We start from the raw sequence: 18,180 nt of genomic DNA on the forward strand, positions 1-18,180 counted from the left end.
GAAGGCAAAAGAAGATAGAAATTGACCACGAGAGATTATCACACCGGACCAAAACAGGGGGATAGAAGTGGTGTCACAAAGAATAGGTGGGTTTTTCTTTTTAAGAAAGTCTGTAGTGGAGTTAAAAGGGCCAGTGTGGGGGTGGGGTGGGGGCTACCTAGAGGCACAACATATCTACAAATCTTGTGGCATCCTCATTCTTCCCTCCAAAGTACAGGATTCAGTACAGGCATATCTCATTTTAAAATGGTCTAAGATAGTAACACTGCAACCTCTTGACAGAGATCAAGTTTAGAAGGACATCACTTTTCTCATAGGCTTTGAGCCCATAAATATTTGATTTATGGATATAATATGTTTAATAATGTGATTTTCAATCCCATTAGTAGATCATATTGCAAATGAATGAATGAATAAACTGAATGAAAGTCCTAATACTAGCCATAATTTTTATAAAGGTAGAAAGACATACACCTTATTTTTAAATTTTGGCAATTGTGTTTTTAATCTTACATCTGTCTATATATCTACATGTGTATATATTATCCATCTATGTACAACACATTTCATTTATCTCTAGAAACGTTAGTTTTAGCTACCAACCTAAAATTTGGCATTTTAAAACAAATTATCACCTCTCACAGTTCTGTGGATTGACTGGACTCAGCCGAGTGGTTCACTGCAGTTAGAGAGTGGCTTGGGATTAAATCACCAAAACATTGAACTGGGCTGGCTGTCTAAAACTGTTTCTTCAAATGCATGTTTGGTGTTTCAGCTGAGAGGCTGGAACAACTGGGGACTGTTCAGGCATCTCTCCCCTTACCCCCTAGCACTGTAAATAGCTGTCAATATGGATATTTTGGGGTTTCCTTTCAACACAGCAACCCAGGGTAGCTGGACATTTTACATGGCAACTGGTATCTCACACAAAACACACTACAAGGGGCCCAGGTAGAAGCTACAATTTAGCTTTGGAAGCTACAGAATGTCACTTCCTCACTGCATTCTATTGATTAAAAGTGATTTATGGAACCAGCCCAGAAGACGGGGAGGGGACTACAAAAGGGCATGAATATTGAGAGGCCTTTTTCACTCACTGGAGGACAATCTTTGAAGACTAGCTACCACACAGTAGATCAATAAATCAGAAAGTTGAAATCATTCATTTTCTTACCAATCTAGTGAATTTATTATAATTCTCATATTACCTTCCAGCATTTTACTCATGCACATATATGAAAGGTATAATCTTAAACTGTACAATTCAATGAATTTTGACAAATGTATATACATCCATGTGACACAAGAGGCAGAGTACTGCACCACCACCAAACTCCTGCAAATTCTCTCATGCCTCTTTTCAGACAATCTCCAAATACACTAGCTGACACTATTCTAATGTTTTTAATGCAAGATTAGTTTTGCCTCTTCCAGAACATCATGTAAATGGAAACATACAGAACATAAGTTCAGTTCCGTCGCTAGTCATGTCTGATTCTTTGCAACCACATAGACTGCAGCATGCCAGGCCTCCCTGTACATCACCAACTCCAGGAGTTGACTTCAACTCATTTCCATTGAGTCGGTGATGCCATCCAACCATCTCATCCTCTGTCGTTCCCTTCTCCTCCTGACTTCAATCTTTCCCAGCATTAGGGTCTTTTCAAATGACTCATTTCTTCGCATCAGATGGCCAGAGTATTGGAGTTTCAGCTTCAACATCAGTCCTTCCAAAGAACACCCAGAACTGATTTCCTTTAGGATGGACTGGCTGGATCTCCTTGCAGTTCAAGGGACTCCCAAGAGTCTTCTCCAACACCACAGTTCAAAAGCATCAAGTCTTCAGCGCTCAGCTTTCTTGATAGTTCAACTCTCACATCCATACATGACCACTGGAAAAACCATAGTCTTGACTAGATGGACCTTTGTTAGCAAAGTAATGTCTCTGCTTTTTAATATGCTGTCTAGGTTGGTCATAACTTTCCTTCCAAGGAGTAAGCGTCTTTTAGTTTCATGGCTGCAGTTACCATCTGCAGTGATTTTGGAGCCCCCCAAAATAAAGTCAGCCACTGTTTCCACTGTTTCCCCATCTATTTGCCATGAAGTGATCAGACTGGATGCCATGATCTTAGTTTTCTGAATGTTGAGCTTTAAGCCAACTTTTTCACTCTCCTCTTTCACTTTCATCAAGACGCTCTTAGTTCTTCTTTGCTTTCTGCCATAAGGGTGGTGTCATCTGCATATCTGAGGTTACTGATGTTTCTCCGGCCACCTTGATTCTAGCTTGTGCCTCATCCAGCCCAGTGTTTCTCATGATGTACTCTGCATATAAATTAAATAAGCAGGGTGACAATATACAGCCTTGACATACTCCTTTCTCTATTTGGAACCAGTCTGTTGTTCCATGGCCAGTTCTAACTGTTGCTTCCTGACATGAATACAGATTTCTCAGGAGGCAGGTGGGGTAGTCTGGTATTTCCATCTCTTTCGGAATTTTCCACAATTTGTGGTGATCCACACACTCAAAGGCTTTGACATAGTCATAAAGTAGAAATAGATGTTTTTCTGAATCTCTTTTGCTTTTTTAATAATCCAGGGAATGTTGGCAATTTGATCTCTGGTTCCTCTGCCTTTTCGAAAACCAGCTTGAACATCAGGGAGTTTACGGCTCATGTATTGCTGAAGCCTGGTTTGGAGAATTTTGAGCATTACTTTACTAGCGTGTGAGATGAGTGCAATTGTGCGGTACTTTGAGCATTCTTTGGTATTGCCTTTCTTTGGGACTGGAATGAAAACTGACCTTTTCCAGCCCTGGAGCCACTGCTGAGTTTTCCAAACTTGCTGGTTATTGAGTACAGCACTTTCACAGCATCATCTTTTAGGATTTGAAATAGCTCAACTGGAACTCCATCACCTCCACTAGCTTTGTTCGTGTGATGCTTCCTAAGGCCCACTTGATGTCACATTCCAGGATGTCTGGCTCTAGGTGAGTGATCACACCATCGTGATTACCTGGGTCATGAAGATCTTTTTTGTATAGTTCTTCTGCGTATTCTTGACACCTCTTCTTAATATCTTCTGCTTCTATTAGGTACATACCATTCCTGTCCTTTATCGAGTCCATCTTTCCATGAAATGTTCCACTGGCATCTCTAATTTTCTTGAAGAGATCTCTAGTCTTTCCCTATCTATTGTTTTCCTCTATTTCTTTGCACTGATCACTGAGGAAGGCTTTCTTATCTCTCCTTGCAATTCTTTGGAATTCTACATTCAAATGGGTATATCTTTGCTTTTTTCCTTTGCTTTTGGCTTCTCTTCTATTCACAGCTATTTGTAAGGCCTCCTCAGACAGCCATTTTGCTTTTTTGCATTTCTTTTTCTTGGGCATGGTCTTGATCCCTCCCTCCTATACCAACCTCCATCCATAGTTCATCAGGCAATCTATCAGATCTAATCCCTTGAATCTATTTCTCACTTCCACTGTATAATACTAAGGGTCACACCTGATTTAGGTCACACCTGAATGGTCTAGTGGTTTTCCCCACTTTCTTCAATTTGAGTCTGAATTTGGCAATAAGGTTTCATGATCTGAGCCGCAGTCAGCTCTGGGTCTTGTTTTTGTTGACTGTACAGAGCTTCTCCATCTTTGGCTGCAAAGAATATAATCAATCTGATTTCGGTATTGACCATCTGGTGACGTCCATGTGTAGAGTCTTCTCTTGTGTTGTTGGAAGAGGGCATTTGCTATGACCAGGTGGCCATTAACCCCACGAAAGAGCAGCCAGAACTTACACAGGACTGGGAAATAGACTCTTGGTGGGCACAAACAGAACCTTGTGCACACCGGGACCCAGGAGAAAGAAGTAGTGACCCCACGAAAGACTGACCCAGACTTGCCCAGGAATGTCCAGAAATCTGAAGCAGAGGTGTGGGTCAGTGGTGGCCTGCTGCTGGGCTGGGAGCACTGAGTGCAGCAGTGTGTGCATGGGACCTTTTGAAGAAGGTCACCATTATTTTCATTAACTCCACATAGTTTGGCCCCAGGTAAATTGCCGGGAGGGAACACAGCTCTACCCATCAACAGAAAATTGGATATAAGATGTACTGAGCATGGCCCTCTTGAGAAATCTGTATGCAGGTCAGGAAGCAACAGTTAGAACTGGACATGGAACAACAGACTGGTTCCAAATAGGAAAAGGAGTACGTCAAGGCTGTATACTGTATACTGTCACCCTGTTTATTTAACTTATAAGCAGAGTACATCATGAAAAACGCTGGACTGGAAGAAACACAAGCTGGAATCAAGATTGCTGGGAGAAATATCAATAACCTCAGATATGCAGATGACACCACCCTTATGGCAGAAAGTGAAGAGGAGCTAAAAAGCCTCTTGATGAAAGTGAAAGAGGAGAGCGAAAAAGTTGGCTTAAAGCTCAACATTCAGAAAATTAAGATCATGGCATCTGGTCCCATCACTTCATGGGAAATAGATGGGGAAACAGTGGAAACAATGTCAGACTTTATTTTGGGGGGCTCTAAAATCACTGCAGATTGTGACTGCAGCCATGAAATTAAAAGACGCTTACTCCTTGGAAGAAAAGTTATGACCAACCTAGATAGCATATTCAAAAGCAGAGACATTACTTTGCCGACTAAGGTCCGTCTAGTCAAGGCTATGGTTTTTCCTGTGGTCATGTATGGATGTGAGAGTTGGACTGTGAAGAAGGCAGAGCGCCGAAGAATTCATGCTTTTCAACTGTGGTGTTGGAGAAGACTCTTGAGAGTCCCTTGGACTGCAAGGAGATCCAACCAGTCCATTCTGAAGGAGATCAACCCTGGGATTTCTTTGGAAGGAATGATGCTGAAGCTGAAGCTCCAGTACTTTGGCCACCTCATGAGAAGAGTTGGCTCATTAGAAAAGACTCTGATGCTGGGAGGGATTGGGGGCAGGAGGAGAAGGGGACGACCGAGGATGAGATGGCTGGATGGCATCACGGACTCGATGGACGTGAGTCTGAGTGAACTCCAGGAGACTGTGATGAACAGGGAGGCCTGGTGTGCTGCGATTCAAGGGGTCGCAAAGAGTCGGACACGACTGAGTGACTGAAATGAACTGAACTGAGCATGGCCCCGCCCATCAGAACAAGACCCAGTTTCCCCCTCAGTCAGTCTCTTCCATCAGGAAGCTTCCATAAGACTCTTATCCTTCTCCATCAGAGGGCAGAGAGATTGAAAACAATCACAGAAAACTAACCAATCTGATCACATGGACCACAGCCTTGTCTAATTCAATGACACTACAAGCCATGCCGTGTAGTGCCACCCAAGACGGACAGGTCATGGTGGAGAGTTCTGACAAAATTTGGTATACTGGAGAAGGGAATGGCAAACCACTTCCGTATTCTTGCCTTGAGAACCCCATGAGCAGTATGAAAAGGCAAAAAGATAGCATACTGAAAGAGGAACTCCCAAGGCTGGTAGGTGCCCAATATGCTACTGGAGATCAGTGGAGAAATAACTCCAGAAAGAATGAACAGATGGAGCCAAAGGAAAACCACCACCCCGTTGTGGATGTGACTGGTGATAGAAGTAAAGTTCGATGCTGTAAAGAGCAATATTGCAAAGAAACCTGGAATGTTAGATCCATGAATCGAGGCAAATTGGAAGTGGTCAAACAGGAGATGGCAAGAGCGAACATCGACATTTAGGAGTCAGCAAACTAAAATGGACTGGAATGGGTGAAACTGACTCAGATGACCATTTTATCTACTACTGTGGGCAAGAATCCCTTAGAAGAAATGGAGTATCCATCATAGTCAACCAAAGAGTCCAAAATGTAGTACTTAGATGCAATCCCCAAAACGACAGAATGATCTCTGTTTGTTTCCAAGGCAAATCATTCAATATCACGGTAATTCAAGCTATGCCCCAACCAGTAACAAACTGAAGAAGCTGAAGTTGACCAGTTCTATCAATACCTACAAGACCTTCTAGAACTAAAAAAAGCTGTCCTTTTCATTACAGGGGACTGGAATATAAAAGTAGGAAGTCAATAGACATCTGGATTAACAGGCAAATTTGGCTTTGGAGTATAGCATACAATACATACACTCATGTAAATCCTTTTTCACTCAGCATGATCGTTTTGAGATATATCCATGTTGCTGAACACATCAATAGGTTCATTTTTTTTGCTGAATAGTATTCCATTCACAAATATAATATGGTTCAGACATATTGCTGAGCTGTTTCCAGTTTGGGGCTCTTATGAATAAAATATGAACATTTTTGTGCTAGTCTTTTTTGGATACATGTTTTCATTTCTTTTGGATAAAGATTCCACTCCACAGGAGCAGAATGCTTGGTCAGGGGGTACATTTTTATAATATTTATTAATGTTAATGTTTATTATTATAAACATATGCCCTAGGTATATCTGTAGTGTTTATAAGAAACTTCCTAAGTGACCTTACCATTATATTCTTCATGAACAATGGATGAGAGTTCCAGTCGGTCCATATCTTTACCAACAGTGAGAATTTATTGCCAGTCTTTTAAATTTTAACCACTTGGGGAATGTGGAGCTGTATTTCATGATGATTTTAATTTGCTTTTCCCTGATGACAAGTGACACTAGCAATATTTTCTTATGCTTACTGGCCAATGATGTATCTTTCTTTGTGAACCACAGGTTCAAATCCTTGCCCATTACCACAGGGGGGGAAAAAAAAGGGTTGTCTTTTTATTATTGAGTTAGAGGACATTAAAATAACCTATTCCAGATACAAGTCAGATATATGCATCTTGAATATTTTCTTCAAGTCTGTAATTTGCCAATACATTTTCTTATTGGCCTATTTCAATGGCATGCATCTTAAAGTTTTACAAAGTCAATTCATCAGATTTTTCTTTCATGGTTGTTACTTTCTGTGTCTTGTGTAATATAAGAACCTTCTGTCCACTCTCAGGCCACAAATATAGTCTTTTTTTTCTTCAGAGGCTTTATAGTTTTAGCTTTTACATTTAGGTCCATGATCTACCTTGAATTAATGTTTGTGTATATGTGGGAATTGAGACTCATTCCATGCAGATATCTAGGTGTTTCAGAATAATTTGTTGAAAATCTTTTCCTTTCTTTACTGAATTGTCCTGCACCTTTGCTAAAAATTAATTCACCAAAGACATTTCTATTTCAGGACTTCATGTTTTGTTCCACTCATCTGTCTTTCCTATGCCAATACCATACTATATTAATTATCACAGCTTTACAGTAAATCTTGATATCAGACAGTATTAACAATTCTGTTCCTTTTCAATACTGTTTGGGCTATTCAGTTCCTTTATAAATCCAATTGTATTTCAGAATCAGCTATCAATGTCTACTTTTTAAAAAGCTTGCTAGGGGATATCCTGATGGTCTAGTGGTTAAAAATTCACCTTCCAATGCAAGGAACCTGGGTTCATTCTCCGATTAGGGAACTAGGATCCCACATGCTGCAGGGCAACTAAGCCAGCACACCAGAATTATGCGAGCATGCCACAATTAGTGAGCCTGCACGCTTGAGAGCCTGTGTGCCAGAACTATAGTCCGCACTCCAGAACTACTAAAGCCCATGCTCTAGAGTCTGTGCTCTGCAACAAGAGAAGCCCATGCACCACAATGAAGAGCCCAGCACAGTCAGAAAAAAACGCCTGCTAGCATTATGAATGGCATTGAGTTGAACACAGATCTATTTGTGGAGAAGATAACATCTTTACAATGTTGAGTTCTCCAATCTATGAACACAGAATCTGTATTTAATAAGATCTTCTTTAATTACCTTCAATAATGTATTATAGCTTTCAGGGTAGAGGTTTTTCTACATCTTTTGCTAAATTCATTTTGAAGAAGTCTATGTTACTTTCAGCCTCCTTTGTAAATGAAACTGTTTCATTAACCTAATCTTCCAAATGTTTATTGTTCATATACAAAAATGTAAATTTTCTATATCGATTTTGTATCATGTGCCCTTGCTAAGGTCTTCAGTACAATATTGAATGAAAGTGGCGACAGCAAACATCCTGGCCTTTATCCAATCTTTGGAGGAAAAGTGTTCAGTGTTTCATCATTATATATGATGTTGGCTCACCACAGATGCCATTTATCAAAATGAAGAAATTCATTTATATTAAAACTGCTGAGAAACTGGTATTGAATTTTTTCAAATGCTCCTTTCTGCATCTATTGAGGTAATTATATGATTTTTCTCCTTTATTCTGTTACTATGGCTAAAGCAACCTTGCATTTCTAGGATAAATCCTTAAAGAATGCATATGGGTACTTGGACTATTAATTGTCTCTTGTCTCTTTCCTAAATAAATCCTGGAGATTGTCCAGCTTCTTCAGAGTTCTTACCTTCCTCGTGGTTCTGTCAGATGGATTCTCAGTATCCACAGAATTCTCCCAGAGTCTTGCATGGGGTGCTAGATAATGTTCAGTTGTCCTTAGTACAAGCCAAGCAGCATTATGGTTTAAGAGTAACATAGAAAGTAGGCTGAATTGGTAATTTCTATCTTCTGCCACTTCTACTATTCTTTTAGTTGATACATTTGAGTTATAAACACTGAGAAGAAATGCTCTTGCTATCTTCAGTCTCTCATCCTAGTGTCTCAAACTCTCTTTAAGAGTTAGCTTGATACCTTGCAAACTTTTTAGCTCAAGAGACTAGAAATGCCCCACCTCTCTGCTTCTATTTCCCAACTTTACAACCTAAATAACAGATGCAATATTCCAGAAATTCTCATCCTTCACACAGATCTCCAAAACAGGTGGTCATTTTCATTTCTTGTTACTTTACAGAGTCCACAGCAATTCTACGATTTTGTTAATCTGTCTCCTAAGTACCAAAGGGTAAACACCCAGAAGCAAAAATCCAGAAGTAAAAAAAAAAAAAAAAAAAACCAGACAAATTAATAGATGTATTTTCTGACCAGAGCCCCAAGTTAATTCTGAGAAACCTTTTAATCTAAGAAAAGAGACCTATTTATCCCTATCGATAACCCTAACAAGTAGGACATTTAATCTCAGAGGGCTGAGTCATACCATAATCAACTCTAGATCCTCAAATATGAACTGCTATCTTCTCTACTACCATCTGTGCTGTAAGATTATGTTCCCTGAAGGTAGCCAATATGTCACTTTCTCTTCCTCCTCCTGAATTAACTTTACCAACTATAGAAAAAGGATTAACAAACACCAGGCAATATTGCTTATGGTAAAAATAAATCCTGATATATAAACTGTATCTGGATATGTGTGTGTGTGTTACTCACTCAGTTGTGCCGGACTCTTTGCAATCCCATGGACTGTAACCTACCAGGCTCCTCTATGCATGGGATTTCCCAGGCAGGAATACTGGAGTGGGTTGCCATTCCCTTCTCCAGGGATTTCCCCCAGCCAGGAATCGAATCCAAGTCTCCTGCACTGTAGGCAGATTCTTTACCAGCTGAGTCACCAGGGAAGCCTTTGATTCACCCTGCATCTGGATGGGAGGACTCTAAATGAACTACATACCTAATAGAAGGCCACAGTTTGACCTCTGATTGTGGGTACGCATGTAATTGAACATGTCCCTCACAGGAACCCTGGAAACTATACTTATCAAACTGTTACAAAAGCTATTAGTTCTTGGGCATTATAAATATTATAAGCCAAGGTAATCCCTGTTCCTAACTATATGGATCTTATCTCCTTGTACCCAAATTGTCATTTGGGGGTAGAGATCAAAGAATAGCAACTGGGCTGCCATTGAAAACTACAGTGAAAGAGGAATGCTCTGCTGAATGCAGTTTCTTGTCCAATATCCTTCTAAATGAGCTTAATGCCAAGCTTGTGCTATTTGGGTCCTAGGAGTCTGAATGTCTGGTTAACCCTAACTAGAACCGCTGCCAATCTCTGCAACAACTATAAGTATACCAGGGAACTTTCAGGTGTCTCATCATGTTTGGTTTCCCCAATAACGCTCTTTTGTACACTGCTTCATTTAAATCAAACCTTCTGAGCTACATCAGTAAGACTTTGTCACTTAATGTCTTTTTTCTCCCATTTCTGTTGGTGTACATTCAGAAATTCAACATGAATCCCAAAGATGATCAAATGAACAAATCCTCATTCAAGTACTGTGAGGCTGCCATATAGAAAGAGGCACTAATTGTTTTGAAACCATATATAATTTTGAGCACCTGCTACAGTAAACCTCATATTAAAAGGTTTTGTCTGCTCAGTTCCAATGTCTATCACTCCCACTACATTTCAGTGATTTTTCCAACTACCCATTCATGTGTACTGCACCTCTGCAGAAAACATCTATATGGGTAACTTCAATAAAAGGTTCCTACCTAAGAGCCAGTCCCTGTATCCAGTTAGCAGCAAATTATATCTCAGATAGAGAAGATCAGTTAGTATCATTTAGTCACTAAGTCATGTCCAACTCTCTTCCCAGGCAAGAATACTGGAGTGGGTTGTCATTTCCTTCTCTAGAGGATCTTCTTGACTCAAAGATTGAACCTGCATCTCCTGCATTGCAGGCAAATTCTTTACCACTGAGCCACCAGGGAAGCCCTTGATCAGTCTAAATTAAATGTATACCATAATTTAATTTTACTTCAAGCAAAGTCTGTAATTTCAGAAGATATACTTTATCAATTACTAATGATTTACAGCTATACTCCATAAGAGCACAGGCTAAATGAAGAGCCCCTAGGTATCAATCTAAGATAGACTCAAAATAATTCTAATAGTCTGTTTAAGAAGTTTGCAGCTTATATATATATATTCATATAAATATGAAGAAATAATATGCCCATATAATTTTACTGGAAATAAGATACTCATATAATTTTATTGGTATAATGTGACTGTATTTTATGCATTCATATTATAACATAAAGATATATTTAATATAGGGAAATTTTTAAATAATAATTCCTTTCTCTATAAAAACTGCATCAACAATTTTTAAAGCTACAAGGAAGAGTGAATGTAAGCTCTGTTATTGCCACTTTATCTGGTAAGTAAAAATACCCACCATCCTTTATTTGTACCATATTTACACAATACATTCACTTTCATTACTCTTAAGTTATTATTCACACATTACTAATGTTAAATTGTAATATTTTTTATGATCTTAAAAATATTTTACTCAAACATTTTTAGAGTGGCAGTGCTGGTGCTAAAAACAAACAAACAAACACTTCTGAGAGTTAACTTTGGAATGAAATTTACATGTGCTAAAAAAAAAGTAACTAAGGAAGTCAAAATAAGCTGTGTTTTTAATTTAACTGCCATAACATGCTATGCTGTTAATTTAAGTAATTGTCCTCTGCAAATAGAAAATACTGAGTTAAACAGGCAAGGAAATACATTAAATGCTCTAATGACAGTAAAAAAAAATACTGAGGAAAAAAATGTTAATGTCAAAGCATAAGTGTGTTATAATGATTGTGGCATTATTGACCTAAAACAAACGTAATCATCCAAGGTCAGTATTTACCTATGCTCTCTCAATACACAGTTTATATTCATTACTTTTGTATTATGAATTATTTACTCTTGAATTATTTAAGGTCTGAATTATGTGTCTCCTCCAGATTGCATTTTGTCCATCAAATGGGATCATCGCATCTTATATTAATGTAAGACAGTATAAAAGTCAAAATGAATGGAACAAGACAATAGGTCAGAGTGACCAGTGTGGGCTACAATAGGAGAGAGAAGCCCACTCACTCATTTGTGACCTTTCATTTAAAATATTTTAAACTCTTAGTGTGTTCCAGACAATGTGCTAGAAGCTAGAGATGAAAAAATGATCAAAATATAGTCTCTATCTTGAAGAAATTGCATAAAATATGGAAAATAAATAATAACACAAACCAGTAGCATTCCAAAGAAATTCTGGATCATCAAAAGTAACTTCTATTAGAGTCAGAGAATTTTAGGCTATCCCCAGAAGTTACCTCTGCAGTAGAGATCTTAGAAATTAAAGTATATATGTTTGTTTAAGCAATAAAGGTTGTTATGGTATGAATGTCTGTGTCTCTCAAAATTCATATAATGAAATCCTAATTTACAATGTGATAGTATTAGGACGTGGGGCATTTGGCAGGTGACTAGGTTATGAGGCTGGATGAGATTAATAGTCTTATAAAAGAGGCCCAAAAGAACTCCCTTGCCCCCATCCACCATGTAAAGAATACAATGAAAAGTCTGTGACCCAGAAGATGGTCCAACCATGTTGACACACTGATCTCAGACTTCCAGTCTCCAAAACTGTGAGAAACAAATTTCTATTGTTTATAAACTATCCAATCTTTGTTATTTTGTTATAGCAGCTCAAATGGACTCAGATAAGAGTTCAGCTATAAAATCTAATTACTACTGAATCCTTTCACTAAACCTGTATTTTGCTCAAAAATACTGTCCTTCCTTTTCTTTTCAGTAGCAATGCAGAACTTGTGACATGCTATCACCATTTTTGCCCACTGCTGTGATGAAAATATACAACATTGATCAAAATGGCTATAACAATGAAAATGTGTGGCATTCTAGTTGCTACTAATGGTATAAATACCTAACTGAGATTTAGTTTTAACCAAAAGCCATATACAAAGAATAAACCATATTCTCTAATTAAAAGATTGAATTACATCTCAACTGGAATAAAAAACTCATGCTGTAAGAAAATGCATGCATTTGCAAATGGTACAGTGCACAAGGGGCAGAGTGACAATTTTAAATGGAGAGGACATAAGAGGCTTCTCAGAGGATGCGGCAAAAGAATTAAAATTTGAAGAATAGGTAAGTAGTAGTTGGAATTGGTAAGGGAAGGACATAACTTCCCTTCCTGAAGTACTTCAACTAGCCATTTCAAACAAAGAACTCAAAGACAGCAAAGACATGGCATTTTTAAAATTATTATATAATTCTGCTGACATTATAACAAGCAAATGTCAACATTTATTATTGAAAAAAGAAATCCCAAAATGTTATTGAAATAAAAATAATAGCCAGGAGGGGTTGGAGGGAGAAATTCAAATAAAGAGAAGAGGAAATCATATTGAATTTCTCATCTTACACAAGGTGAGTCAACACATTCTGCTTCACTTTTAATGTTAGTAGAGAAATACAAGCTCAGTTATCCCTCTGGCTTATTTATTTCAGAGGATACTATTCCAAAATGAAAATAGAGGATGTATAACTTTCAATTTACTCTACTAAAGAACATTTAAGAATGGTAAAAATATAAAGAGTGGGTAGAAAAAAATAAGAAAATCCCCAAATAAAAGTATAAAGTAATAGAAATGAAATTAAGTAGGTCAGTTAGCAAGAAATATAACAAAATATTGTTTATGAAGAGAAGTATCTAACACAGATAGGATAAAAATAAAGTGATAAATACACCAAATACAAAGAAGGTATGGATTACAAATATCAACATCAGGCAAAAACTTTAGACAACAGGCATTAAATGGTACAAATTGATCAAATTATAATTCACAACAAAGGTATAAGAATAAATTTTTATGAACTACATAATTTAGGACTTAAGTTCTCTTTCACTGATGAACTATACACAAAGCATAAGAATATAAAAAGTAAATAATATAAATGTAAACTTGGGTCTAAAAGCTACATGCTGAATCTAACAAAGAGAAGATACATATAAAAAGATGCTCATAAAATACTTACAAAAACAGATCATCTATCTACACTACAAAGAAAAAGATCTCAATCATATTTTTTTTTAAATTGAGATAGGATAGGCTTCAGAATCTTATTCGAATTTAACTAGAAATAAACACAGCCCATGACAAAGCACATTCTTCTAAACATTCTTGGGTTAAATAAGAAATCAAAATGGCAAACATAAATTAGAAAACAATGCAGCTGACCCTTGAATAAAACAGGGTTTAAGGAACATCAACCCTCTGTACAGTGGAAAATCCACGTATAACTTATAGCTGGCCTTCTATATTCATGGATCCTTCAAGTCCTCAGTTCCTACATATTCACCTCCACAGATCATGTAGTACTGCACTATTTACTATTAAAAAATATCGACATTCAAGTGGACCTATGCAGTTCAAATCAGTAAAGGGTCAACGGTAATTTATAAAATTTGCTCAGGACAAAACATCTATCTTTGCATACAAGTCTGACCATTTCCTTTTAACAGAAGTAAAAGTGGTCACTGGAGTTGAGGAAGTCACAGAAGTTTTTAACTAAGAAATTAAATTGCTCATCCATGTGATCAAAGGAAATCCCCCATAAAACAGCAAGAATTGAGGCACAGCCAAGAGTTCAGTGCCAGAGTGCCCAATTAATTTGGAAAAATCACCAAGAGGTGAATAGATAATAGAAGTCAAGGGATATCAATCCAAAAATTGACAGCAATTTACTAGCTGAAAGGAATATGTATAGAGTACTTGATTTTCATTCCAATAATAAAGGTGTAACATGACTTCCTTAAGGGTGATAGCCAGATTGTTGATAAACATTTATTGACCAGATTGTTGATAAACATTTATTGACCAATTAATACAAAGAGGTTTGAACTACTAACCATCTTAGTAGTTTGATCAAACCAGCTATAAGAAATACTTGCATGGAAGCTTCTAGATATAAGGATACATAAGATGTATACAAATTCAAAACAAAGAATGTCCATACACTTTATGTGAATAAATGAACATGAACTAGGGGAAGGTAGTCAATATATCTCCTCATCTTATCCTTAAGACAGATTTTTACTTAGCATTCATTCCATACAATGACAAAATAACTATGAACATATTTAGGCTACTTCATACTATATTCAGTAGTTTCGATAAAGTTTGATGCTTTCTTGACTAGCCTTGGACTTGCTAAACTCTGTTATTACCATCAGCATATAAAGTTTCCAGCAAGCTAAATGCTGTATTATATTAGGAAGGAAGAAAATATTATTATTATTAAGGAAGAAAAAATAAATGCTAAATGCTGTATTATATTAGGAAGGAAGAAAATATATTATTAAGGAAGAAAAAATACCTTGTTAGTGGAATTGATTTTTTCCTGGGAAACAACAATGAATTTTTCTGCAAAAAAAGCTAAATTTTTAGTTTAAAGCAAATAAAACCAACCAACCAGTAATTTTTGCTGCCTTTTCCTCTTGGTTCACTCGGTTCTCATCATCATCTTCATTATCTTCCTCAAAGTCATCTAGATTGCCAATGTCAGCTTGCTTCATACTCATCAAACTAGCCAAACTTTGCATGTCTTCATCCCTACATCAATGATAATACAGTTTATTAAATGACATTGCCTAAAAAAGGGTTGTTTCTTAAGAAAATAATATTAATATATTTCTTCTCTCTAAATGTTAACAAGACTTTTCAAACAGTTATACAAAACTATTGAATAAATGTTCATTAATTTTTAAATTGAACATTTAATTTATAGACAGTAAATGATTAACTGGTTATTTAAATTCTGTGCTACATATCTAAAATTTTCTTCATGGAATTAAAGTATGGTTTTCTGATCATGAAGTTTGGAAACAAAAACTTGTTTCATAAAATATCAGGACAGTTTGTAAAGCAGATGAGATCTAGACTTGAAAAATATTCAAACTTGCAGAAGTAATTAGAATAGAAATTCTTTATCTACAGTCCAAGAATCCTTTTGGTTTTGTGGGTAGGAGTAAAAAGAAGTGGTAAACCCTGTAAATTATATTTAAATCTTGTTTAAATGTGCATTTTTCTCAAAGGAGTTTAAACTTGCCAAAAGTTAAGAAACTACAGTAACTGAAAAAGCACTTGAAAGCCTAGCCTTTGTAAGAATTACATAATGAAAAATGGGTTAAATTTCCATCTTGGGTTAATTAAAGACCATACATTTGATAAAACGTAAAAATTATTTTTAAAGTATTTTAAATACAAACTTATATAGTGTACTACTCAATGTTAACTAACGTTAAGTTTTCTTAATCTATTATTCTCACCTTAAATTTCAAATAAACTACAGTGAATGAAACATATTTCTAACATGATATGTACTAACTAAATTTCAATCTGATATTTTTCCATCAAATCCAGAAAGCTGAATTAAAACACTGTTTCTCTTTTACCACAATAAAAACAAAACAAAAGATAATTTGCTTTTATAAAGTATGCTTGTTAACATTCACTTATCTTCTAAATATGACATGATTTTGCAGACTAAACTGTTTTTTTAAAATTCTTCACATTTTATCTCATATAAGCTTAGAGTTAACAAAATAATTTCCCCTTTTCAAGACAAACTTAGTGATACAAAATCTATATGGGCAAAAACAGTTGTATGACTTTATGCGAATGCCTTACAAACTGCTTTCCTATCACTAGGATATAATCTCAATATATAACTGTGTTCTTAAAATGTTAACTTGCTTAATTTTATCCCCTATATTTTTGCCCTGAACATTTTCTTTGGGAAAGGTGAGCAGGCAACCAATGAGGAGATAGAGAGGTGGTTTAGAGTGTTCTGAGAACATACTTCACTCAAACTGATACTTAGTTTGACTGAATTTCCTCTCACCCAAATTCCCATGAATGGTGCTAAATCACTTACTGCTTCTGCCTAGTGGAAAGGAGTCCACCTTCAAAGAATCTTCTCTGACTATGTCTCTCTTCTTTCTCTGCTTCCTTTCTTTTCATTTTGGCTTGAACTTCAGGGTAAGGTCTTTAACTTTTCAATATTTAAATCTATAATTTAAAGTCCTGAGATGAAAGACGTAATTGCTTGCTGCACTGTCCCTCTACCTCACTCCCACAGAAGCCAACTTTGCAGAGAAGAGGCTTATTGTTATCTACCAAGTCATTTGTAGATGAGTGCCAAACATCTCGTTTTGACTGACGCACAGGATCCAGTCTAATCAGTCAAACAGACATGGCCAATTATAGTAACCACTTTCCACTAGGTCAAACACATTCAGAAGTGTGATGCAGATTAGAATGAAATGCTCATTCTTCCTATCACCACTGAAGTCTTAGGCACAGAATTTCTGTTTTCCTCTCAGTATTCCAAGTACGTACTAACCCTTTCACTACACCCAAAACATACACTTACCATTGATTTGACTGTATGGAACAACTAAGAGAAATGTTATTATTTTTTTTCCTTGCTCTAGGTATGTACATCTCATTCTAACCAGTTAGAATTTTATTCTTTCAGGAGACTACAACTGGGTATAGGAACTATCTTTGTGCAATGCTATGTACTGCTTAAGAAGTGATATTTGCAAAAGATAATGGTTATAGCAAACTGGTTATCTAAACTGTATTGTACCTTTCCTGTACAATTTTTGAAATGCTGAGCCAAAAAACCTGAATTGGCAAAAGTTCCTTTAGTTCTTTCATTCTTCTTATCCTAAACTTTTCATTTTGGGTTCCCCTCATGCCTCAGCTGCATCACACATCTCTACAAAATGAACTGTGTACTTCACAGTACAACTACTTACACTGAAGACACTGAAATATAAAACCTATGATAGCCTATAATACACATTGTAAATTTTTTAAAATTGCTAAAGTCATTTTTATATTACTGTTCATTCTCTAGCATCAAAAGAGACTATAAATAACAAGAAGTACATCTAATTCAGCTTCTGAAACAAAGAATGGCAAGAATGATTGGTATGTGGTAGGATGTTCTCAACTGTTGCCAGTTTACTGAGACAAAAACTATTTACCTACAATGTTTTCTTAAAAAACAAACAAACAAACAAACATTCTTTGAAGCAGCTTATCTGACAAAAGAAACTTACGTGGCTTTTCCTTCCCGAAGGAAAATGCAAGACAATGAAAACTGAAGAGTGGCAGATACAACTTTTTTAGACAATGGCTTGAATTTTAATTTGACGTCAGTCTGCGTTGGCATTGGGCTTGCATACTGTTTCATGTTGATGCTGGTGGTGGCAAGAGCTTTTCTTCGACCAGAAGGGGATTCCTGGAAGATAAAATTCATTACGTAATTTGGAGTTATTTACTTTATAGCCAAGTATCTTTGAATGTTATTTTAGTAATTTGATTAAACATCTGTTGAGACTTCTTTCTCCAATGAATTCCTATAATACTGAAATAAAGCTGAAATAAGGCTATATCACAAGTTTAATATCTTTT

General features: G+C 36.5%; 1 protein-coding gene across 6 annotated transcripts in view; it reads right to left on the reverse strand.

The window, feature by feature from the left end:
- Positions 1–18,180, reverse strand: part of EHBP1 (EH domain binding protein 1) — a 352,008-nt gene that overhangs the window by 196,263 nt on the left and 137,565 nt on the right. For all 6 annotated transcript variants that reach the window (XM_069583033.1, XM_069583030.1, XM_069583031.1 and 3 more), the window contains exons 6-7: positions 17,826–18,007; positions 15,167–15,306 (exon numbers count right to left, since the gene is read on the reverse strand). In XM_069583033.1, coding sequence (XP_069439134.1) covers positions 15,167–15,306; positions 17,826–18,007 — 322 coding nt within the window. The remainder of the gene's footprint in view (positions 1–15,166; positions 15,307–17,825; positions 18,008–18,180) is intronic.

The sequence above is a fragment of the Ovis canadensis genome, chromosome 3, assembly GCF_042477335.2.
Source record: "Ovis canadensis isolate MfBH-ARS-UI-01 breed Bighorn chromosome 3, ARS-UI_OviCan_v2, whole genome shotgun sequence".
Taxonomy (NCBI): Eukaryota; Metazoa; Chordata; class Mammalia; order Artiodactyla; family Bovidae; genus Ovis; species Ovis canadensis.